Consider the following 26290-nt stretch of genomic DNA (forward strand, 5'->3'; position numbering starts at 1 on the left):
AACTCTGTGTCCCTCTCTCAAACAGATGCGTACACACATACACACACACACACACACACGAACACAGCAGCATGTCCATTTACAAACGACAGCAGGATGGCAGGCAAGAAATTGAATCTATGAGCTCAGTTGAATATTTGATGAGCTGTGTGTGTGGGTGTGGGGTGTGTGTGTGTCTTTACCTTGTGTTGGTGTGTGTGTGTGTGTGTGTGTGTGTGTGTGTGTGTGTGTGTGTGTGTGTGTGTGTGTGTGGGGGGGGGGGGGGGGGGGGGGGGGGGGGGGGGCTGTGTTCGTACCCTGTACTCTGTGATGGTGTATGTGTACCCTGTACTCTGTGATGTTGTATGTGTGTGTACCATGTACTCTGTGATGGTGTGTCTGTTTGTGTGTGTACCCTGTACTCTTTGATGGTGTGTGTGTGTGTGTGTGTGTGTGTGTGTGTGTGTGTGTGTTGTACCCTGTGATGGTGTGTGTCTGTAGCCTGTGATGTGTGTGTGTGTCTGTACCCTGTGATGTGTGTGTGTGTGTGTGTTTCTGTACCCTGTGATGGTGTGTGTGTGTGTGTGTGTGTGTGTGTGTGTGTGTGTGTGTGTGTGTGTGTGTGTGTGTGTGTGTGTATTGAGTGATTGGCCCTGTGACCCAACCACAACAGCGGGTGTGGGTGGCTGCAGAGCCTTTTTCAGTATTTATAATAGGCTGTTGATTTGCGGGCTTTTACTTAAAATCAGCCCCTTCATTTATTTCTAACATATATTTCTTGTATGCCATCCTAATTATTTCTTTAAAGTTCGATATGGCATATCCTTTAACGCCATTGCCAAAATCCAAAAAGTTAGTTTTTCAGATGAACTTGTTATTTGTTGTCCTTGTTGGTTAAGCTATTTAATTTACTGCATGCAAATGTCATTCTCGTTTATTTAAGAATAAAGGTCATTCAACCCTCAACCTCATATAGCCTATGAAGAAAGGCTAATGAGAGAAATCAAAATAATTTTTTCTGAATTCTTTCTGAAAGGTTATGCTCTCGAAAAAATGTCTACCTCACGTTAAGGATTTTTTATTTTACGGGCACAATTGCGTAGATTCATATAATAATCGCTTCTGGGTTCTGACATTAATTTGAAGTGGTGGAAGGGCTGGGGGGGGGAATATATTGGTCACCCAGAAAAATGCGTCATTGTTATGTGCCTTGTTTACCTCCCTGGTTAAAAGCATGCACTATAGTGCAGAGTAAGTGCCAAAATGTAAATTCCAGAGAAGCCGGCGGAATCTATAATCTTTCTGAAGCCAGCTACTCATCTGGCCGGTGGTACAACGGTACATGGACTCCGGTGTTGGGGAATAAGAAGAAGACTATTCATTCGACTAAGGTGACAACTTGTGTGTCTAACCTAGTAACTCGCTTGATCAGCTTCAGTTGCAACCAAGGCCAGCAAACCGTTGGACCGGCAACTGGCTTGTTTGGTTTGGTGGATCAACTAGTGGCCTGGCCCTTCATTCGTGTCTGAGGCTGGACACCAGGGTGCCGGGCTGATCCGGAGGGTTGCCAGCCTTGGAAGCTAATGACCAGCCAAGCCAGTGGCTGATTCAGTGGGTCAAATGATGTCCCGTAATAATCGGCTGCAGTCGCGTGCATGCTTAAAAGGTTGGCAACAAGTTAGGAAAATTGTCCAATTACATAAAAGCGTGAACTAAACCATCTTATAATAGGGGTTGGAAGCGGACGCAGTTGCTATTTTCTTTCGTTTACAAATGGCAAGTGGTCAAATGCAGTAGCAGCAATATCACTGTTGCCGTGAATCACCTATTTTCGTGTGTGTACGTGTGTGTCTGTCCCCTGTATTGACGTGTGTATGTGTGTGTGTAATACAGTGTCTGTACCCTGTATTGACGTGTGTGTGCGTGTGTGTGCGCGTCTGCGTGTGCAAGTGTGTGTGTGTGTGTGTGTGTGTGTGTGTGTGTGTGTGTGTGTGTGTGTGTGTGTGTGTGTGTGTGTGTGTGTGTGTGTGTGTGTGTGCGCGCGCGTACGTACCCTGTGTTGATGGAGATGATTTCTATGAGCGGGTTCTTTCGGATCTTGGGCAGGTCCAGTCTGGCTCCCCCCAGCCTCTTTCCCCCATCCTTCTTCTGGCCTAACAGACGCACTGAGTGACCTGCAAGAAATGAGGCATAAGGACAGCTTTATCAAACAGGAACCGACAACTCTCCTCTTGTTTTACCACCAATACAGGACAAGTGAGTGGTAGCCTAAAATGTTTTCAGACAAAACAAGCTGAGGGAGGTGTGTGTGTGTGTGTATGAAAACACAATACACAAGAACGTTACATTATTCAGTCTGGTGTGTGTGGGCCAAAACATGAATTATAAGTATTCTATTGAAACCAAGAGAATGGAATGAATGAATGATGCCAGCAGGAAATGCCAATTATCCAAATAAAAAGTGTTATCAAAAGAACATTCTCATAGTTTGGAGGACAAAAGAGAGGAGACTGAGAAGATAGAGAGACTCTGAGAGATTCGTATTTTTTCAGGGCAGGTTTTCAACATTCCCCTTCCGTTTATTTTACGAGATAAACAGACACACACCGCATTTAGACTTAATAGCCTTAGCGGCAGCCTTGCTATTGTTGGTTACTCTCCTCTAGATGGCGAACAAAAAACGACCGATCTCCTGATTATTTCATAACCATGTTTTCAGACGGTGACCGCGGTACACCCACCAAGGACAACCACAGCGACGGACCTGCAATCCGGTATTGGCAAAGAAAGGTGCGGGGTGTTTTCGAATCAACACCAAAGCCGGCCAAGTTTAACCCCGTCATAATTAGTTTTACAATCGAAAGGTGAATGAAATATATATAAATAAACCAGACATTCCCGGTGTAATAACGTCTGACTTTGACATTGTGCAATATGTGAAATACCAAATTCCCCCTCTAAGCTTGGCAGCACCGGCCGCGGCACCATCCCCCTCACAGCCCCGTTTGAAAGCCGGCTAATAGCGTGTGAGGCTCCGACCCCGGGGTGTTTGAGACGGAGGCGCTCAGGGATGGAATTGCCTCGCTGTTTTCATCCCCTTTACATTGGTCTCCTGGGAGGGTGGGGCTCAGGGTAAGGAAGCGAGGCTATCGATTGGTAGATAAAAATGACAATCCATCCCAGGGAGGGACAAAGAGCCTATCAGCGAGGCGTGACAGGTCGTAATGTCCTAATACAAGCAGGGAAATGAGAAAACTTCCCTGCCAGAAAAACCCACCGACGGGATTTGGTGGCTCGCCAAGGCGCGAGGCCGCGGCTCGGATAGCTAACAGTCACTCTGATTCGCCATCCGTCCGTGGTTCCAGTTTACTGCTCCGCGTACCAGCGCTGAGCAACTCTGCACCCTATATTGGATCCATACGTCAACATTTATACTAGTCAATCGGAAATGTTGTCTTCGGTCAATCTATCCCGCGGTTGGACATTAGCCCCTTTTTCTCCCCGCCGCCAAGCAAACTGTGAACCGCCCGCCGTTGGACATTTCATGGTCCGAAATTGTAATGGGAAAAGCCTTCGGGAGATGGATAGCATTAATGCACAGGCGTGAAGGAAAAAGTGCAAAAGGCGAGCCACAGGTGATGCGTTGACCTGTCGGCCATATACGTCTAGCCAGGGGGGGAATAGGAGGGATCTGGGATCTCTGTGGCCACTGAAAGCTCCCATACGCCCACGGCAGAGTCAACCATCTAAGGGAACTCAACCAGCTGGTCGAAGATGCTCATCCGCAACTCCTTCAGTGTCCCTCTCACGGACATTACACCGGGACGAACCAAGGAATTGAACCAGAAACCCATGAGGACGACCTCCTCGACCCTTCTAAGCTCCCCACAAAAACGGGATTGATTCCAATGCTTCCTCCCCTACTCCCCATCAACTTCCTCCTGTGCTCCATACCCATCTTGTTGCATTTCTGTGTGACCTTTGACCCAGGCTTTTAGCCCAGGACTGGTTAGCTGTGGAAACAAACAGTGTGCAGTTTGCCTTGGAGAAATGTAGGTTACAGGGTTACATGGGGGGGGGCTAGACATCTAGAGAGACCTGTGGTTAAGCAGATGCATTAGTTTGTCTAACCCATTATAACCCGAGAGTAACACGTTTCAAAATTCAGATAAAGGCGAACTCCCTCGTGGAACAATGTATTAGAAAACTATGAATGCAATTACCCCGACGTAATATGAGAAGTAAAGTCATTCTAGATTTCCAAACAGTCCCACCAGTAAAACTCTTAATAGAGTGGGGATGGCTTTTCGTTGCCGTGGGAAAGCCTCCTCTTTAGACCACAAAGAAGACAACAAGTGACAACCACGACGGCAGGTGCTTGTGACCTCAGACTTCACGCTCCCTCCGCCCGTGAGCTGTGGGAGCCATTTAACGCCACATAACTATTTTACTTTCTCTTTCATTAGAACAGATGCGCTCGTCAAAAGGGGGAAAATGCTAAAAAGCTATTTGCAATGAGTGTGCGATGCCACATGAGACAACAGCTATAGCCGCAGACCTCCTGTCATGTAGGGGGGAGGGGGGGGGGGGATAATATCAATGCATAGCCCCTGGTGGTCCGAAGCAGCAGGGCCACGATACGGGACTACCTCTTGGATATCTGCCATTATATTTGTTATTATATTATTATTATTTTGCCATTATAAATCCCAACCGTCGTGATACTTTCTTTCCTCACTGGGAGTTCCGTGTGTGTGTGTGTGTGTGTGTTTGTGCGTGTGTGTCAGCGTGTGCGTGCATGTGTGTGTGTGTGTGTGTGTGTGTGTGTGTGTGTGTGTGTGTGTGTGTGTGTGTGTGTGTGTGTGTGTGTGTGTATATAATGATGCTTTCATCATCGTTATTCACAGGGTCGCTTGATATCCATGATATGAAGATGTGTAATAAAAAGGGGGGTACATCATACTATCCTGATCAGAATGATCGCCACATTTTTATCAAGTTTTAACAACTTCTCCTGGGATAACAGATGACCTTCATATATTGGTTTTCCACCAATGAAATAAACAGACGGGCAACTGAGCACAAAACATCTACAGAATTAACTTTTAGGTAGTCGTTACTGGAGGCAAATCCCCAGGCTTAGAGGCCTGGGGGGGGGTCTCTGGGCTCAAATAAGCCCCCTCTGTTTATAGACAGTCATAAAGAACCTTAATGGCACTGGAGAAATGATCGGCAGAATGTGTGTGTGTGTGTGTGTGTGTGTGTGTGTGTGTGTGTGTGTGTGTGTGTGTGTTCTGTGTGTGCTTGTCTGCGTGGCCGCGCGTGCGTGCGATGCATGTCTGCGTGTGCATGCGCGAGTGCGAGCGCGTGTGCGTACGCGTGTGTGTGTGCGTACGCGTGCGTGCGTGTGTGTCTGCGTGTCTGCGTGAGTGTGTATGTGTGTTTGTGATTGGACAATGAATTGTGGGAAGACTGAAAAAGAATCGGGGGAGAAGGGGCGGGGTGTGGGAGGAGAGAAAAATAGGGGGGAGCAGCAGCCCTACATCGAACCAAAAAAGGATGTTTTGAAGGCGGAGAACATGCTTATTGGCACAGTCTCCACCTGAACTGTTTGAGTGTATCCGAGCGTGCGTGTGTGTCAGCGTGTGTGCATGTGTGTCAGCGTGTGAGCTTGTGTGTCAGCGTGTGTGTGCATGCGTGTGTATACGTGTGTGTGTGTGTGTGTGTTTATGTGTGTATATGTGTGTGTGTGTGTATGTCAGCGTGTGTGTGCGTGTGTGTGTGTGTGTGTGCGTGTGTGTTTGTACTGATCACACAGCCAGAGGGTTTGGAGTTGATGACAGATAGTAAAATTAAGACACAGTTCAGCATCTGTACCCTGTCCTTCATTAGAGAAGGGCATGCAATGTGAACAGGGAACACTTTTAATGCGCGCACACACACACACACACACACACACACACACACACACACACACACACACGGTGAACGCAGACTCAATCTGTTCTTCATTAGAGAACAGTCGGGGGCAAATGACATCTCAACTGGGCACGCAAATCTTTCCACTCACACACGCATGCACGGGCACGCACCGTGCACACACTGGATCCGACCTTCGTTAAACAAGTAAAGTGTGGTGGTTAACTGGTGCTTTAAGTGCTGGACCTGATCGTTGCCAGGTGAGTGCTTGTCACTCTGTCTGCTGCTGAGGTTTCCAGACAGACATAAAGCACTGCAGGACTCAAATTATGTTTAAGTACAGGCATACTCGCACCACCAGTGGGACATTATATAGTTATATATAGTTTATGATTCGATAGTTGGCCAATAAATCCTCTCTCTTAGGTCAAGTCACTCATAGGAACCTGGAATAGTGCTTGTGTGGACTGCTAGTCATGCGTACTTGCAGGTGAACGGTAGAAACAAAGGTTTGTGCCAGAGTCCATGCTTCCCTATTCATTAGCCAATCAATTCATCACTGCTCATTTAATTATGAAGCCTTGCATTGCATGCTGTGTGTGTTTGTGTGTGTTTGTTTGGGTGTGTGTGTTTGGGTGTGTGTGTGTGTGTGTGTGTTTGGGTGTGTGTGTGTGTGTGTGTGTGTTGAGGTGTGTGTGTGTGTGTTGGGGTGTGGGTGTGTGTGTTGGGGTGTGTGTGTGTGTGTGTGTTTGTGTGTGGGTGTGTGTGTGTGTGTGTGTGTGTGTTTGGGTGTGTGTGTGTGTGTGTGTTGAGGTGTGTGTGTCTGTGTTGGGGTGTGGGTGTGTGTGTTGGGGTGTGTGTGTGTGTGTGTGTGTGTGTGTGTGTGTGTGTGCGTGCGTGTTGGGGTGTGGGTGTGTGTGTTGGGGTGTGTGTGTGTGTGTGTGTGTGTGTGTGTGTGTGTGTGTGCGTGCGTGCGTGCGTGCATACCTTTAACGGCCTCGTCTACCACTTCCACCACGCGATCAATTTGTTGAACCTGAAACACACACAATCACAAAAGAGTGTAATTGAACAGAGGGCAAACAAATAATATGTACGCCGACAAACAAAGAGAGCCAAATATTAGATGCACACAATCACTATAACAGCGGGGAACTTCTCTATATTCAAATGTTTTTATAGATTACCAATATCCCCCCTGCGGTCTCCGCAGCTATCATGCTCCACATTCATTATCGACTAGCTCTAGACAATAAATGATCAACTGGCCAGGGTAAGAGAACAGACACAGAGAGAGAGGGAGAAAGACGGGGTGAGACGGAGAAAAAGAGACACATTACATAAGGTTACACCCAGGTTAAAACACAAGGCCATGGATTCTTAATACCTGCCATCCAAATATACTTGTACACTAGTGGGTGGGTATATTAGCAATGCTTTGTTTCATATTAGCATATACATCGTAATGTATCTAGGTTTGAGGATAAGAGGTTTAAATCTTCCCAATGCAGGGAAATGTCATTGTTTAAATTGTGCACATTAGTATAAAAGTCCATTGCGCAAAGCAATGAACACACACACACACACACTAACAGCTAAGCAGTTACAGGCACAGTATGTGACAAAATGAGAAAATGTATTCTCTAATGTTACTGCAATCAGGGCTTATTTTCAACAAGGCTGGGCAATTAAATGCAGATACAAACACACACACGCACAAAAACACAAACACACGTCAGACCACAAATCATTTGAAGGTTTGAAATGTTAATTGGTTAACTAATGAAAGGGAAAATGGTTTTGATGCGAAGAAGCAGTTTGATAATATGACCCAATCGGTTTTGGAGCGAAGAACTAAAGTTGATCGGAATCTGAATTGCTTTATTTTGCAAACTACATTCCCACATACAAGGAAGGGCACTTGGTGAGGTTGGTGCATAAGAGACGCAACACGTAATAAGCTGAATATTAACAAAAAAGCCAGTAGGTGTTCACAGCACTAAAACCAAACCCAAAGTTTTGTATCTCTTCATCAACGGTCCACTTCTGGAACCCGAGACCAGTCTCAGGGACCGGTCACATGGTCACATAGTGTCGCAATAGACCCGGGCGTTCCAAAAACACCAGAGCAGAGCGTTCGGTGTGAAACGCTCCAGGCAAGAGTACGCAATTGTGCCATTTCAACGGTAAAATGGTCTTGACAGGAGCCTAAACTTTATCCCCACACTGGCAAAACATTTTTCTTGACACTGATGGACATTTACTTATCTTATGGTGGCAAGCAGCGGTGTTCTGTGCCAATGGCGAAAGTTTAGAGTACCTCTAAGACTGTTAAACGTTCATAGTTTATAATGTAGTTAATAATATGTACAATATATATAATATATAATAATATGTATAATAATAAGTATAATGTGGATTTAGTTCATACAACAATAACATTGGGAGTTTTATGTTTAATGTTATGTGAACATGGATTGCAACCTGGGGTTGAAACAAAGTTTTCCATTATATGCATTAGAACAGACGCCAAATATCGTTTCCCTATTCCAGTCAAAGTTAATCACTGAAATGCCAATTAGAAGAGGAAAAAAACATCTACACTAGAGCACAGCTTCTAAACTACAACAAGACCGGCACAAATTAAGAGCCAATGTTTTACAAGCTAGTCCTGGGGGCTTGAGAACATTGTTGCCTTCCCTTGAACACAGGATTATTAAAACACATAACTACTGTTGAAGAGGAATTACACTCATAACAGGTTTTACTGCCGAAACATTCAAGGGGTCGAGGTCAGGCCATAGAGCTGGCCCCGAGTAATGAGTTTAAACAGCTTGTTTTTTAAGGAAACGCATCTGTGTGTTGCTTTGATTGCAACCTGTTTTTTACAATGTGTTTTGGCCTGTGTGGTGTGCGTGTATGTACGGGATACAGCATGTTGCATGCTGGGCGATGGAAATCAATGCAGATGTTTGCCATGCATTCAATTCTACACACCTAACCAGGCGGACCCTTCCCAAGTACACACAAACCACGTAGTAGTTTCCATTTTTTAACGTTGGATTTATTTACATTTTCCTATTGCATTTTCAGCCCCAAACACACCCCTCATTCTAGCCGTTAGTGCAATCACCCCAGGCAAATTCACCACAGGTTATTTGCATATCATTTGCATATACCACCAACTGTCACCGTCATTCCGGGGTTGATTGTAACTTTCAAGGATACATGGGGAGAGTGCACGTTTACTGGTGTGCGTGTGTGCGTGTGTGTGTGTGTGTGTGTGTGTGTGTGTGTGTGTGTGTGTGTGTGTGTGTGTGTGTGTGTGTGTGTGTGTGTGTGTGTGTGTTTGCGTGTGCATCAACGCCTAATCCAATCTCCTCATGACAATGGGTAGGGACCTGCTGCGGTAAACTCACCAGCTGTTTCCAACCTCGCCCTGAAGGCTATTACATATGCGTGCCTGTTTATCTGACTGTAATTATATTATACATACATGCCGCTTGATCTGAATGTAATTATGTTACACGGCTGGCACATTTATTTAAATGTAATTACATTATATATGGTAAAGGATATTTAATGTTACACGGACAAAACACAGAGGCAGTAATCAAGAGTTGTATTGGTCCGGGCGCCGGCTGTGTGCGTATCCGGGCGGATGCCGCCGGATGCGATGGCGGGAACGCATTCCGCGTCGTTTGAAATTAACCTCAAAGTGGCCAGATAAAACACGGGCAGCGGCGCTGCGCTGGTGGAATTCCAAAACTAATGTGGGCATATTTGATGTGCGTTTGCATGTCTGCCCGCACCTCTCCATCTTTCTCTCTCTATCTATCTCCTCTTCTCTCTCTGTTTTTTTCCCACCCTTCTCTTTTCCCTCTCTCCCCCTCTCTCCATCTCTCTCTCCCCTCTCCCTCCCTCCCTCTCCCAACCTTCTCTCTCTCCCTCTCTCCTCACCCCCCCTCTCCCTCTCTAGTTGCGCCCATGCTCGGAGGCTTGGATCTTCTCCATACGGACATCTCGTCTCGGAGAATGTGTGTGTATTTCAATCACAAACGTGTTTGCATTGGGAGCCCCGCTGGACTAGTGGAGGGAATATTAGATGAGCTGCCGGTGTTTGCTTTGGACGGATTGTTTCATGCAATTTCTCACAAGATGTTGATACTGCAAACAGCTCTGGTCCAATCGTTGGATATGGGACGAAATGTTCTCGGAGTAAGTGAGAGTACATATATATATTATGTATGTATATATACATAATATATATATCACTTAATGAGAGGATCTATGCTTTAACACACACACACACACACACACACACACACACACAGTGTTCACAACCATCCCCAAATAAAGTAACCCAACAGCAAACTCCCACTGATGGGTACTCTTGCATTTGCGGTATCAGGAACAGACTGTGTGTTGGTGGCAACTTCCCCGCCATGCATTCAAATCACAAGTAAGTGATGCATTTTCATGCAGGTGTGCTTCCACCAGAGAGGGTATGGCGGAGCTACTGCGATGGACCCGCTCTTCCACTCACTCGTGAAAAGTTCTGGGTACGTTCAGAGAAAACGAAACGGAGATCTTCGAGATGGGCGCTTCGCGGGTGAACCGTGAATATGCATGTGTCGCACAAAAGGCCTGAACGCACCTCATCCCCAAAAAAGCAGCAGCAATTGCTTTCCAAGTAGTTCCTATTTCTTTACTATAATTGCTCAAACCGCCGACAGATTACAGCAACAGCTGGACTTCTTGGTTCTAGGGCCTGGTATCCCCCGGCTTTCCCAGGCACATCAGAGCCAGAGGCACTCTGTGTGAGGCGATCCCATGCCGCTATAAAAGGGGCCTGATAATCCCCGGGATTGTACGACGGCATCGACGGAACGCCAGTCTGCTCCCGGCGTTCCCCACCTCGCCGGATCGTTTGCGTTCAGAGGAGGAGGAGGAGCAGCGGGCCCTGTGTGGTTCCTCCTGGAGGCGTCGTACGCGGAAAACACCCGAGTGCGGGTTTAAAAATGGGGACGAGTGACAGCAAATGTCGACACGAGAGAGAGAGAGAGAGAGAGAGAGAGAGAGAGAGAGAGAGAGAGAGAGAGAGAGAGAGACACACACACACACACACATAGGGAGAGTGAGATGAGCGCTTGTGAAGTCTTTTCATTTCTGTTCTGGCTCTTCATCGATTTCCACCCCCCCTCGCCCCTGCACATCAACTCCTCCGTAAGCCTCTCATTATTCACCCCGCTTACTTCCCCACCCCAGCCTCTGTCTGGCTGTAAAGCTCCATTCTGCTCTCTCCTGGAGGTCTATTGATCCAGCCTGCGCCGGGACGGCCTCCAAGAGAACAGTCACAGCAGGCCCACGGAACCCAGCCCAGCCTTCATTCACCTGGGTGTGTGTGTATGTGGGTGTGTGTCTGTGTGTGTCTGTACACAAATTCTCAAAAGACACACAAATGGATTGAAAGCAGACACACGAGAGAGAGTCTCGCCCCTTGCAATTCTCTTTTTGAGCCCTACACCTGGACAAAAACAACACACACAAAAGAGAACAAGACAAAGGTAGCTGTGGGAGGGGAGAGAGAGAGAGAGAGATAAAGAGAGAGAGAGAGAGATCCACGCACCCCAATGATGCTGAGTCCTTTGAGGTAGTCCATGCGAGGCTGGGCCTGAGGAACGCAGCCTGCCAGCACCACCTTCTTCTGCTGATCCTGGGCTTTCCTACACACACACACACACACACACACACACACACACGCACACACGCACGCAGGCAAGACAAACGGACAGGGCATTAGCTCAAACGTTCAGCATTTTTAGGCAGCGGCCTAAAGAACAACCTTGCAGAACACGGGTCATCCCCACGCTCTACCAGCGGGGCGTAACATACAATATATATTTATACACGTAGGGTACGGACGGGGTCCCGCCGACCGGCCACTCATGTAGCCCGAGTTGTACGACAGCGCGGGGAGCTGTGTTCCCCCGCTGAGCCGTGGCTGCCGGTTCCCGACTCACACGGTGAGGAAGTGTTTCCTATTCCCTCGGCCGCAGGGTAGACAGAATATTGTTTCCTCGAGTGCAGGCTGTAGCTAATGGGGGTACCGTGTACGGCTACAGTGTGGCAAGGCTTTTTTGCACCGTTGTTGTCTTCGTCGTCATTGTCATCGCTGTGTACTTTGCCGACAAGTTTGAGGCACAAGCCAAAAGGGAGGGGCTGACAACTGAAGATGCAGTATAAATAAGCTAGATGAGCAGACACTGCTCATTAGAAACACTGGTGTGGCTCTTTGGCATGTTTGGAAATGAATTGGATGTGTCCGTCTAATTCTGTGTGTATATATCAATCAATCTATATATCTAGAGTTAGATCGTTATGTACTATACCTAGATGTGTGTGGAGGGGGCGAGAGAGAGAGAGAGAGAGAGAGAGAGAGAGAGAGGTGGATAGATAGATGGGTGGATAGATATAGAAATATAGTTTGCTAGAGAGATATATTTATGTAGATATACAGGTATTCAATGCACATATATGCAGGCATGTGTGCCAGTCACCTCTGGTTAGCGGTGGTGCGCTCAGAGACGCTCTGTGCGTCTGACAAAAGGCACCCTTGGAAAGGCTGCCCAGACTCAGGTATGAATCTTTAATAAGGAAAACCTCCTGACAGCTGGAGGCAGGGAGAGAAGGAGGGAGGAGAGAGGGGATAGAGATGGAAAGAGTGGCGATATGGAATGGTTGATGGCGTGCCAGCCAGGAGAATCAGGGGAGGCGGTGGAGTCTGGGTGGAGAGGGGCTGTCATTTGTGTTTAAAGCCGAGAGAAAAGACAAAAAAAAAAACACAGTGTTTATGTTTTCAGAGATATGAAAATGAAAGAGATTTGAAGGTGAGGGAGGGGAGAAAGGAGGGGTGGGATGAAGTGCTATGAAAGTATAAAACGTAAGGTAAGGAAAAAAAAAAAGAAGTAAAAAAAAACCAAAGCGTTGCAGAAAGCAGTTTGTTCTCTCAGGTGACACGGAACTGTCAGGGAGTGTGCCTGTGTGTGGGATGAGGGGAGGGGGTTGTACACATGCGGGGGGTGAGGCGATGAACAGTCTAATTTTACTTTTCCGTTTCATTCAGTGTTATAATGAGTCGAGATTTTTCAACAGCAGACAGCCGAGTGTGAAGTTGGATTAATCAATCAGCTCTCTCACCTCTCCCCTGTGTTTTCTGTCATCTCTCTCCCGTTCTCTCACTCCCTCTCTCCAAACAAAGTGGATATTATAATGAATTGTTCAGCCTCTGAATGCATTTTATCAGGATTTATTGTTAATTTGCCAGAAATCAGCAAACATTGTAATAATAACAGGCCAAGGAGCAAGGGTTACTTGGCAGAATATAATACGAACAAGGAAAACGCTTTCTTTGACCTCTTTTTTTTTTGGACATTTATAGTAGGTTGGTGAGGAACTGCAATCGTTTGGCCAAGACAAACATCTAATTATGTATACCTCCGTTCTCCGTTGGGAAAATAAACCTAATTAGATTAATGCGCTATCCAAATTAACAGACACCGAATTAGACCTGCCTCTCTGTTGTTTTGTAAAAGGACCCCCACTTTTAGGGCATCCGGAGTGGGCAATGAGTGACTGCTATTGTTTATCTCGTCTTTAAGTGGCACAGCATCGCCGTGAAAGGAAGAAAACGAGTGAGCGCTACGATTGTTGTCCAAGTTAATCTTAAGAATGTCTCTGAATTGATTGTCTAAAAACATTAGATGGGAGGGATACACTTTGTGCCCATAGCTTGTCAACAGCTCGAGACGCAACACCGTGGAATGCTACAGATCGCTCTGTTACAATAACAGAAGCGACTGAGGCGAGAACCTCTCCTTCAAATCAGAGGCAACACGGGAAAGAGATAGACAGCAACAACCAACACTTGTTCTCTGGCATGGAAGATAGGTCCACACACACACACACACACACACGTTGTCTGCATACTTTAGTGTCTCCTGCCAAAATGCGCCAAACGCTCCATTAATGTGTTCCTATCAGCACACACACACACACGGACACACACAAGCTCGCACACACACACACACACACACACTACAGGCACAGCTGACACAGCAAGTCAGGCCCCAGCGCCCGAGTCGTCAACTTGGCGCCGCAGGGGTGGAGGGACCAATCACGTCGCAGGCGGTTCCTGGATGGGATGGGACAGGGAGGGCTGGGACTGTGTGATGCAGTCACCGAGGAGATTGTTTGGAGCCAGCGCCCCAGAGCAGATGTCCCCAGAGATCAGTGCAGGGAGGTGTGCAGTGGCGTGTCACTGGGTCCCCGTGTGCAAACCTGAGCCAACGTGAGCGTGCAATGCAATTGTGCATGCATCCTTTCTTTTTTGGCTTCCCCCCCTTCCTCCCCCCCCTCGCCCTCCTCCACTGCCCGTCTGTCAGAGACATCAAGTCCGTCATAGTTGTAATGCATTGCTCCCCATATAACTCTGGCACGCACACACACACACACACACACGTGTGTATCCACACCTGTTGGTGCGTTTCGAGACAGCCCAAGCAGCTAACCTATGTGGGGATGCAAAGCCGCGCTGCCGTTCCGCTGGGCTGTCCATACCAGCCTTTTAACAGCTGAGCGGACAGCGTAGAGTCGGTCAGGTTAGACAGGACTCGGCGGCCCGCTGAATCAACGGGACGGACCGTGACAAGACTCCCTCTGTGCATGTGTCAGGGGCAGCCCGCCGTCGATACAGGGGAACGGCTGTGGTGTGTGACCTATCCCCTCCTCCCCCTGGGTTGGGGGGGGGGCAGCGACTCCATCTCATTGGTGGTTGAAAAAGCGCCGATGATGAAGGACAACCGGTTGGTTTGTGGAACGTGTTTTTGATTTTGGTCTTAGTTATTTAGTCAATTAAAAATAATTTAAGAAAACAGAAAATTGTTTTCTGCGGATATTGTGTTGTAAACTAGACCAACATTTTGCAAAAAGCTGATGCATTCTGGAAATTGCATTCTGAAGGTTGGGAGCATTTGAACACAAGACGTACTGAAAATCCACATTTAAACAGCAGGCTTCACATTTACACTGGTCTTTCCCATTCTGCTCGATGAACAATACTACATTAAATCACTGCACTCAACTGCTGTTATAATCCTCTCTTCCTAAGGTCCTCTGCTGGAAGAGCAGAGGACCCTCCCTCCTCATTGCTCCTTCACATTTTCTCACTTGGTTGCGAGCAAGTCCGTTTCTCAGTTGCCGTCGCTTTTAAGTGGAGTAAGGAAGAAAAGTTCATGGTGATCACATTGAATCATGTGCAGCCATCTCTAGCGTATGGAGCATACAATGCATCTTTGCACTTGGAGGGGGAAACTCTTGGGAGTTGTTGAGTTAAGGAGCATCCAGGAGGATCTGGAGCTGCAGGGAGCAGACCTCTATGAAGGTCATGCTGATGGAACGGTTGATGAAAGCAATGCAAACTGTGCAAAGCAGAGCAACACAGATAATGCAGCCTGAATGATCCAGTACTCCACCCCGTGATGATATAGTCCATTGAAGGATACCATCACAGGGACACCAGCCTCCTTGCTAATAGGCACACCAAGCGAATTTTTATACTGCAATATACTGTATAGTAGTATGCTATATACTGTAATATAATAATATTATAATATTTGTGTCCAGGATTGTTATGACATTGATATTTGTAGGCACTATGTGTATAAATCATATTTCTTCTATGTATTAAGAAATATATTTTTTCTAATTACTTGCCCCTTTGGCAGGAATCACCCCCTTTGGCTGTGAATGTTTATTCCTGCCTTTTACCGGCAAGCCTGGGAATTAATGTTACAAATTTGGTAGTGATGGTTTACCAGTCATTTTGCGCCTTATGTAGGGATTTCGATACCGGCTGTCATTCACTCATGGCCCGTGTGCTGTTATATTACTACCACAGACAGCCTATTGTCTATCAGACGTTTTGTATTTTCTGAGGATATTAGGTTTGTTAGAACGCATGAAGGAATCTGGAATGTTTTGGTAGTCAAAGTGCAGGTCCTTTATTTTGCAGCAACAAACCACAGCGTTGCAATAGCAAAGATGTGTTGTCAGTGGCCCCGGATTTACCACCGACGTGTTTCATAAAAGGCGTTTAGAGGAGAGATGGCCTTTTATTTTAACAGGATACAGGCAATCTGTTTGCAAATCAATGTGGCTATAACGTGGCTGGTTCACATGGCCTTTGGGGATGCCCAATATGGAACGGGCCTTGCTCATCAACCAGGGCCCAATAAAAAGGCAAAACACAAACCTTTCAGATTACGGCCTGAGAACACACCAAGAATAGATGCCTGTGCTGGGTGAAGATATGTATGACATCTGTCTTGTAAAAAACAGAGCTGAACGTGTGATAAATATTGCATTACTATAAAAGACTCGTATACAACGGATGAGCGCTTTAAGAAGAAGAAAAGATGCGCGTTAAATAAATCGCACCAATGGAACACGCCTGCATGGGGAAAAGGCTCTCATGAATATGACAAAACACATTTGCAGTGAATTGCATTATACAAGACAGAGAGCGAGAGAGACGGAGAGAGAGGGACGGAGAGAGAGAGAGAGAGAGAGAGAGAGAGAGAGAGAGAGAGAGAGACCCTTGACATCCAATAAGATCGCTAAGCCCTGCATTCTATAGGAGAGACTACGCTTTGATAGGAAACACATCTGTAGGACACAAATGTGAGCCGGAGGCCACTGGAGAGACAAATGCTGAGTGCACCCTTCAGGACACACATACACACACACAAACACACACACACACAAGTTTAACGCAATGAAAAACACTGAACACACTCTACAAGCAATATAAAAGCCAACTAAGAGAAATTAATTTGTCTACACATTTGCGTGTTTTTTGTGTGTGTGCACCTGTGCATGTGTGTGTGTTCTTCCCATTTGCATATATGGGGCTCTTGGTTGATCCAGATGGCCCCCAAGGGGACTGAAGCCGACCCAGACAGCGGGGAAAACAGAGAGAGGGTGGGGGTGGCGGGAGAGAACAACTGTGGATGTGGACCCCAGAGGTGACAGGATAAACCCCGTGATAAATTCATGGAACGGCTGCAGCACACGGGTGCAGGAGTCTGCGATGCCGATTGGTTCGAGGGTCGTGAATTATTGCAGACGGAGGGTTTGGGGAAAGCGTGTTTTGCCTTGTTGTGACCGTGAATGCTCAGTGACCTAGAGTGCGTCTATGGGGTTTCTGTTCCCTGGAAATCCAGCACGCTGTTGATCTGCTGACTGAAACATTTCTGCAGCCAGAAGAATGTTGTTTTGGAAAACGACAAAAGCAATGAGCCACTGGCTTCACGGAGAAGGGTACAATGGCTTCCCTGTTAGGTACATGGGGTCAGGGACGACAGGGGCCGTGAAGACAATGTTGTTATATGAGCAGGAATGCTGTTCTGTGTGCGTGTTTCACACTGCTGCTTGTCAGCCGGGCTGCTTGTGCGAGTATGTGACAAATAAGAACCTTTGAATCTTGCTTGATTGGCTGACCCATGACAGACCTTGAACCTAGGGCCTTGCAATTAAAGATTTTAGTCTAGATGTCGAATTCCAAGCAGTCACCAATGAAATAACTTAACAGGGTATTTTATGAGAAGAGGCATATTGTAAGGCAAGTGTGAAAGGGTTATCTGTGTATTGATCCAAAAATCCTTTTTGGCTTTGATCCGCAAACCAAACAAGGGATGAATGGTTACTAATCAGCGCTAGTTATTGTGCTTCTGCACCCCATCCAAAAACATCTGGAGCCTGACACCTTCATTTTTGGGCTCTGGAACTGCTAGAGCTTAACAAGGACGCTCCATAAATTACACTAACAGAGCCATGGGCATGTGTTGTATTCAAAGGATAAATTATTTATACCTGCTGACACATTTTCATAGGTTGTAGGAGATGGGCTAAAAGTCATTTAATTTTTACGCTTCATAATTTCGTGTGCGTTCTGAAGAGATATGGCTGCCACGTTGTCCGGATGCGTAGCGGCAGCGACCGTACCTTGATTCACATTAGGGGGCTCTGGGGGGGGATTACGGGAGTCTCATTAGTGCGCTAAGAAACGCTTTAGTCAGCCTGCTAACTTCATGGCAGACTGATGTCACCCCCCCACCCCCCTCTCTATACCCAGTGGGCAGAGGTTCTCATCAGCCCCCCCCCCCCACCTCTGAACATCCTCCTCGTTTCAACCACCACACCTTATTTATTCCACATAAGAGCCTTTTAGACAATCTCTCGACGTGGGGCGCACAAAGCCAACTGTCTGATTAAATTGCTATTCAGCGGGCCCCAACACACACACACACACACACACACACACACACACACACACACACACACACACACACACACAACCCTACCCAAATTAATTTATGAAATGACAAAATGTAAGAAAATGGTTTCCAGAGGGGCCTCAGTCTGAGTCCCAGTCGTTGGCAATTAAAATGCACGGTTCAGGGTAAGGTTCACATCATTAAGAGAGAGGAAAGGGAGGAGTCCTTAACCAGGATTTTTAATTCAACAGGAAACACTCAGCTTGTAAGAAGGTTGCTGATGTTTTTTCTCTATTTCTCTATTTTTCTTCTGGTTTTTTTCGCTCTTGCTGAGGATGAATGGGGCTGCCTGGAGAGCTTCTCTCCAATTTGTCTGATTATCTGTTTCATATTACGGGAAACATGGCCACAAGGCAAACCAAAAACAGTTAGCAATTCAATGTCCCTGTTCCTCATTCAAACCTTCTCAATCCAACTTGGCCTGAAACTAGCCAATCTCTAGCTCATTAACTTGCCTTCTGCGGAGAAGCATCTCAGATACCCTTACTGAATTAATTTTGTATTTGTATTTGATCTGTATCATTTAATATTTACCTAGAACCTTGTATTTCACCTGCTCACTTCAATAATTGCTGTGTTTACTCTCCGAGCAGATTTGAATGCGCAGGCAAAGTAAGCATTTTCCCGCTGGTTGAACATGAATGACTTTATATATGACACATAAAACTTGAACTTAAACTGGATGACACCAGTTTTCCCCAAGTTTCTGAAGAAGCTCACGAAGCCTTTTCCTTCAGCTACAAAAACAACATTCACCTAATTGGACCAACAGAAAGTGTCAAGCAAGCCACATACAAACCCAGGCAAACACGTGGCCAGCGAGTCAGGGTTGGTTTGCGGTAGCCACATTTAGGCTGAGGTGGGGTGGGGGGGTTACAGTAGCCTACACGCCACACGCGGCCATATTCTCCCCCAGCTACGTCCCCTCCGCACCCATCTAGCGGCCTGTCTGTTTAGAGAAGCTTGTAGGTTAAGAAGTGCCTGGGGTGGGGAGCCACTGACCCATCCAAAGACCTCATGCCTCACAGAGGTTGGCATCTCACTCTGTGTGTGTGCGGGTGTTTCCCTTTCCTTCCACATGTATACATCTATATGTACCTATAGCGCAGAGCTTTTGCCCCGGGGCCTCTGTCACTCCAAATCCTGTTTGGTCAAATTGCTTCCAACGTGCCTTCCTCTGCGAATGTGCACAGCTCTGAGTTAGTGGGCCCTTCGATCAGCAAGGAATTAACAAGCAAGCAACGTATAAAAGTGAATAATAACAGGGAAAAAACAACAATGAGGACAAACTGCCGTGACGGGACCTCCAAGGCGGTTCAGTCGTTGCAGGTATCCACCTGACACCTGCCGCGCACACACTGAGACAAAGGTCCGCCATAAGGTCAGCTTCTCAACGTCTGCCGTGGATCAGCACGCAACTCCTCCTTGCACCACTTCCGCCTCGCTACCGTTACCATTTTTCAATCCTTCACTTCTTCCTCCTCCTCCTCCTCCTCTTCTTCCTCCTGTCTTCCCATCAGTGCCATGCGTGCCACAGCCCTCTGCCGCCTGTACGAGCATAAGGCACCCTAAAGGTCAAGGGTTCCAAGCTGTCATCTCGCATGACCTCAAACCTGGTCCAGTCCCCTTCTCTGAACTTCATCATATAGTTCCAGCGAGGGCTGCTTGTGACCCACACAAACACACACACACACAGCGAACACGTCACATGCACACTGTAAAGACATTAAGTGCGTGGGTAGCAATGCATCTATAGTATCCTTTCAACTCCGTGGCCCTGTGGTCGTGTGTGTGCGTAACCATATATACATTCTCCAGATAATCAAGTCATGTCGTTGTCCCTGGGGGGGCTTGGGAACAGTTGAACTGGACTGAAAGAGACAAGCGCAAAAAGGGGAGAACGAGGGATGCCTGCCACCCTGTATAAGGTGAAAGCCTTGTAGAAAACTGTCACGAGTATTTCCAGGTCAGAGGATATTCGTCCTACAGTTGCACGAAGGTGTACAGTTTTCAATAGTGTAGCTTATGTAATAGGATAACGATGGTCCCACTCACATAAAGGTTCAGAGTGGTTGACAGTCAGGGTCTGGGGGAAGCAACTGAGGCTGCACTTAATACTTTGATAGTCGATTATTCAGATCACAATAAGTGTACTTAAAAGCTGCTGCAGGTAAGGTTTAAGGGCTTATATTTGAGTATGATTTGTTATGAATGCCATAACCGTCCAGCGTGTATGAGTGAGTGGAATGTGCTTTATGAGACAATTTAGGGTTTAAAAATGAAGGATTGGTGAATCAATCATTCCTGTAAAAAAACATGGGGAGAGAGGGAGGGGGGCGTTTCTTTGCACCATATTGCTCTCTTCCGCTCTCTCTTTACTTTAACTGTCAAATCTTACCTACAGCAGATTTAATTGACAGCCCTAACGATCTTAATTCCCCAAAAACTGGATACATTCAACCTACGGGGATATGGATATAGAAAACGACCACATTTTGCCTCTGGGCTGTAGTGATGTGGGAAGAAATTTGGAACAAAAATTCAGTTGACTTATCGTGAAAATAAAATGCGCACACACACACACACACACACACAAACCTTAGACAACCTTGTGTGAGCAGTCATTGTCTGTACATGAATGAGCCCCTAGGGAACACTGTTTCTCAGTGGCTTTGGCGTTCTGTGCAAGGAATCCTTCCCCTATGGGTAACTAAAAACGGTTAGGGAGGGGATAGACAAAAAAACAACAGCAGCTGCTGGCCAAGGAGCCCGCGGCTTATACCAAAAACATTCACAACCACAACGCGCACACACGCATGTTTAAATCACCTCGCCACACGATTACACACCAGCCGCACAAGAAAGAACACACCTGCCGGCGTCACTGTGTACATTACAGCCTGGATCATTGAGAAAGTACTGTGGGTCTCACTCACAGCACTGACACCTGCCTGGCCGGGTGCAGCGGCAGATGTCCTGTGACCTGTTATGTGTGTTAGCCTCACGCTGCACAGCCGAGAGGAATCCTGACCCTGAACGAGTGTGGTGACACTCTGTGAGTCACCACAAGGCAGCCACAAAAAGGGGAAGATAGACGTGTAAATTGGGGAATATAGGTCAACTACACAATCAATAAGCTGGTTGGAATATACGTGACTGTTATTAAGTTAATTTACGATTGGTAAATTGGAGACAGAAATGGAGACAGAGAGAGAGAGAAAAATGGAGAGAATAGAGAAAGCAAGACATAGAGAGAGACAGAGAGAAGGAGAAAGAGAGATAAATAGAGAGAGAGCAAGACAGAGACAGACAGAGACAGAGACGGAGAGATAGAAAGAAAGAGAGAATAGAGAAAGCAAGACAGAGAGAGAGAGAGAGAGAGAGAGAGAGAGAGAGAGAGAGAGAGAGAGAGAGAGTGACAAAGAGAGATAAATACATAGAGACAGACAGACAGACAGACAGACAGAGAAAGAGAGAGCAAGACAGAGAGAGAGCGTGCTTGAGAGCGAGCAGGTGAGGGGCTGGTGACAGCAGGTGTTGTGGGCCACCCGGTTCAGGTGAGCAGAGGGGGCCGTTGGCTAGTATCAATACACCATCTGTTAGACCGGCTCACTCCAACAATGACATTTTCCTAGTGCTTAGTCACACCACCACGGGAGCTCAACGGGCCTATTCAGGCCCTCAGACCTCAATTCACTCAAACCCAACAGCCCACCTCTTATTATCTCAGAGTGGGGAGGACCGATTGACCCATTCGATACCTAAAAGTTTGAAAACACGATGAAAAGGTCAAACGCGAGAGAGGATACCATTTGTGTGGAATCCCTGTTGAAAGCCTCTCCGCTGGCACAGTGGCAACAAGGATCTGTATTTGGCTCAGGGAATGCCACTGTGTGTGCATAGTGTTTCGCTGCAAATTAAACACATTCGTGACAATAAATTAAACCGCTAACAAATCCTGGTTTTATTTTTGTTTGATTACATAAGACCACTGAACCGCAACATTTGCAATTGGTTGGACCATATCATTGTAAATATGCTACATGGCAGGTCTAGACAGTTCTACGCAATGTTATTATGCTGTGGGAACTCTCAGCAAGCAGAGACATTGTTGATGTTTTTTCGTCCGGCATTTGGACTGTAGTGGACCTTAATTGCAGTAGTTCCAGTCTCTTCTGCCTTTTCTCCATTTTATGTTGCATCCCAAAAAAAGAAAGAAGTCCACCAGTAGCAAATAAGACTTATTGGACAACATGCTCTGTAAAGGCACACACATTTCTATCCAAGTTCTTCCAGGAGCCAATGTCTGTCAGACCAACCACCGGGGCTTGGGGACAAATTAATTGCCCCAAGTGCTCAAAGACAGGGTTGTGTTGAGGCACCAATGTGGGGAAGTGAACAACAAATATATCTGCAGCTCTGAAGATCACAGTGACGTCCGTCATTCTAAAATGGCAGAACTTTGGAACTCCCCAAGATACCTACGAGAGCTGCCCCTGCTGGCCAAACTGAGCCACAGCAGGAGAAAGTCATGGTCAGAGGTTAAGAACCACCGGGTTCCTCAGTGATTACCCAATAATCTAGACAGAGAACCAGCTTTGTAGCCTTTCACCAACCAGGCCATTATGGAAGAGGTTAGAGACGGAAGCTGCACTTTAGTAAAAAATAAAATTACTTACATGGAGCTTGCCAAAAATACATAAAGACTTTCCGACGACAAGCAACAAGACTACTATGTCTGATAAAAGCAAAATTGACCTCTTTGACCTGAATAGAAAGATAAAAGCAGCAAATTGAGGTGCTTAACCCTGCCATGGTCTTAAACAAACTTCAGAGAAAAGGCTCTGGACATAAATATTAATATAATGTAAATAGGTCCTTTTTTATTACAGCAGAACTATTCTTGCACGTTTTCTACAAAACTGGCTTTGTCAAAACAAACTAAATTTTCAATCAATTTTTGGAGCATAAGAAACGTAGAAAAAGCCAAAGGGGTGTGTGTGAATACTGAACGCAGTAGAGAAAACAAATAACTCTCTGCATGCACTTATTTTCTCTATTATTTCAGCTAAGCTCGGCTCGTCTGCCTCGACATTTGTTTGCTATTCCTGTTCTACACTAATAAGCTTTAAATGAGATCTCTCCTGTGCTGATCACAGGAGATCACAGTGAATTATGCATAGGGCCTGGCTAACAGGGCCTCAGCGCAAACACACGCCGCCTTTGTAGTGACAAGACACTCAACGTGTTCCCACAAAGCCGACGGTAGACTTGACAGTGCGGGCAATGTGAAAGAATTAATTATCAGGGTAAACACAGGGGACTTAGCGATTCATTTATATTTTATGTTTCAAAATCTTGTACTGGGTTTGAGTTTCACCATTTAATGGCATTTCTCCAAACAAGAACAACCGAAAGGAGATGATGGCTGGATTAACAGGGATAACTCTATTCCTGTTATTTGAGCTAAGATGTGCACATTTGGATGGTCTTAGCATAGTGCTGTCGTTAGGGTGTGACCCCCAGCAGAAAGGTTCTTGGGTCATGCCTCAATGTTCATTAACCTTTAGGCATGCATGATCAAGACAACCAAGCCCTAATTGCTCATAAAGACATCCTCAAAAAGATTATCATGAAAGATTCAATGTAAAGGCTTTGAATAAAAGCAATTTGTTTATCATTCGTAAAATATAAATATATCCGTAAATAAATATGCTACACATTTCAGTGTATTGTATCAGTATTGCTGCAGGCCTATTTAAAATGGGTTGGCCTCATGTTTGAATTAAAATTATTGCTGGAAATTCAGTTACTTCCATATCTCTAAACTCATACATTGTTGAATGAAAGCCTTTATAGAAAATCAACGCAACAAGGTCAAAACCAAGGAAACGACACAAAAAAGAAAATTGGAAAGGTGTCATATTGAAATGTCTAAATTTAATCAAGCTAGGGTTAGTGGTGTGTGTATGTGTGTGTGCGTGTTCCTCGTCAATTTCTAGCTGTCATAGTAGCAGTGAGAATGTTCCTGTGAGACTGAGGTCTGGCCTACCACATGCCTTTAGGGGACAATGCACCGGCGCACACACAAATGAACACCAACACACACACAAACACAGGTACCATGGGAAATAACTTTCATGCCATTGATCAGGAACCTACCCACACGTCTCCCTGATCCTAGGAAACCTGATCTACAGTAAACGAACATGCCAAATGCAATATCAAAGTTTCGAAATGTAAAGCTGATTCTGACATTTCAAAGCAAACACACACATGCAAGCACATCACAAGGGATAACATCTTACATATTTGAACCGGCAATTCTTCTGCTTATCCCCGCTTAAGACATAGAAAGATATATAAAGGGCGATACGCTGATACACTTTGAACTACACACACAGACACACACACACACACACACACACACACACACAGGCGATTCATCACCTGCTGAGGAGAGCGTGACCCTGACCCCCGCCAGGGTGAATTTTGACGGTTCAACATGACCCTGAGCAGAGGTCACGGCGGTGTTATCACACAACATAATGACCATTAGGGCGGCCGTCCCTCACTAATACCTGATCTCCCCTGATGCTTAGGAAACTCAATATACGGCCCCCATAAAAAACAATAACAATGTTTACTACCCGGCACAATCCTCTAACCACAAAACAAAATTGTTATCTTATTGTGGCTGACATTTGACACCGTCTCAATCCGCGGCCAATACACCCAGGACCGACCAGAGACACACGAATGCCCCAGCCTGCATCCTCCTTCAACCTCCATTAAGCTCAGCCCTCCAGCCGTCCAGCCCTCCTCAATCATCTGTGGCTGGGGAAGGGGGTTGTGGGGGGGGGGGGGGGGGGGGGGGGGGGGGGGGGTTGGCCTTTTGGTTGGGGTCTTCTTTCTTCACGGTGATGGGGTGTCGCTATGAGATCTCGGTCATCGACATGCCGGTGAGAGACAGGATACTCTGGTGTCTCCAATCCTCCAAGGGGCCAACGTCGGGACCTTGACGGATTGACAGGGCTGCCACATTCTGGTTTTGTCTCCTATTATTTTTTGTTTTGTGTTACGGAGCGTGCCCAGCATCAGTGCGAGGGGTGAAACGTGCGCGAGTGCGACTACCAGGGCTTTGACAGGGCAGGCGTGAGAGGTTAGACCCAACCCAGCTCTGCCTATTTCCAAGTGGGACTACCGAAGCACGTTCAATGGTGTGGTGGGCTTGTGTTTGTGTTATTTGTTTTAAATCAAGTCACGTATGAGTTACAATCAGACGTATAATTAACGCAATGTCATCGATTAGGCCTGCCAGTGTAGTAGATATTATGCCCCAGATAGAAGGGCTATGGTGGTTTTCTTTTGAGGGGTTAGACAAGGATAGGCCTGCGTTGTTTATTAGTAGATACAGTGGGATATAATAATAATGCTGATGAAATTTACCTTTTTTAATGATTTAATTAATTATATGAAAGAACAAACAAAAGAATCACGCAGCTGTGATCTCCACTGTGCGCTTATGCCACAATTAGTTAGTTGAATAGGCTATATAAGTCAAGGCTAAGTCAAAACTAGTATAATAATTATCAACAAAAAAAGAATCAAGCCGTTAAGAACAATTTGGTTTCATACCATAGTATAATTTGATTTATTCGTTCGACATTTCCACACGCACAATTTTATCCACGGTGATTAATTCAATTTCAGTTCAATATATTGTCATTGTTGCTTCCTTATCTCAATAGCTCATTGAGAGCTGATTGATGTAAGGATAGTGTCGTTTACACATTTGATTCCCACTCAATGTCCTTTATATATGTGATAATTGTCAATACCAAAGATCTAATAGTGTGAAATCTTGTTCATATGATCGGCCTTTAGAACAAGGCTAAATCAAACGCAATGTCCCTTTTCCGCAAACTTTTGGTTTTTCTAGCGAATATCAAACAAAAATCCTCTATTAAAGATGTATTAAAACCTTTACTAACCTT

At 46.0% G+C, this 26290-nt stretch overlaps 1 protein-coding gene across 1 annotated transcript in view; it reads right to left on the reverse strand.

Moving 5' to 3' along the window:
* cdkal1 (CDK5 regulatory subunit associated protein 1-like 1) overlaps positions 1 to 26290 on the reverse strand; it is a 224137-nt gene that overhangs the window by 151894 nt on the left and 45953 nt on the right. Inside the window, exons 5-7 of the mRNA XM_079730965.1 lie at positions 11528 to 11624; positions 6886 to 6934; positions 2033 to 2153 (exon numbers count right to left, since the gene is read on the reverse strand). Of these exons, the coding sequence (XP_079587091.1) occupies positions 2033 to 2153; positions 6886 to 6934; positions 11528 to 11624 (267 nt within the window). The remainder of the gene's footprint in view (positions 1 to 2032; positions 2154 to 6885; positions 6935 to 11527; positions 11625 to 26290) is intronic.

The sequence above is a fragment of the Pollachius pollachius genome (genome assembly GCF_949987615.1).
Source record: "Pollachius pollachius genome assembly, chromosome: 1".
NCBI lineage: Eukaryota > Metazoa > Chordata > Actinopteri > Gadiformes > Gadidae > Pollachius > Pollachius pollachius.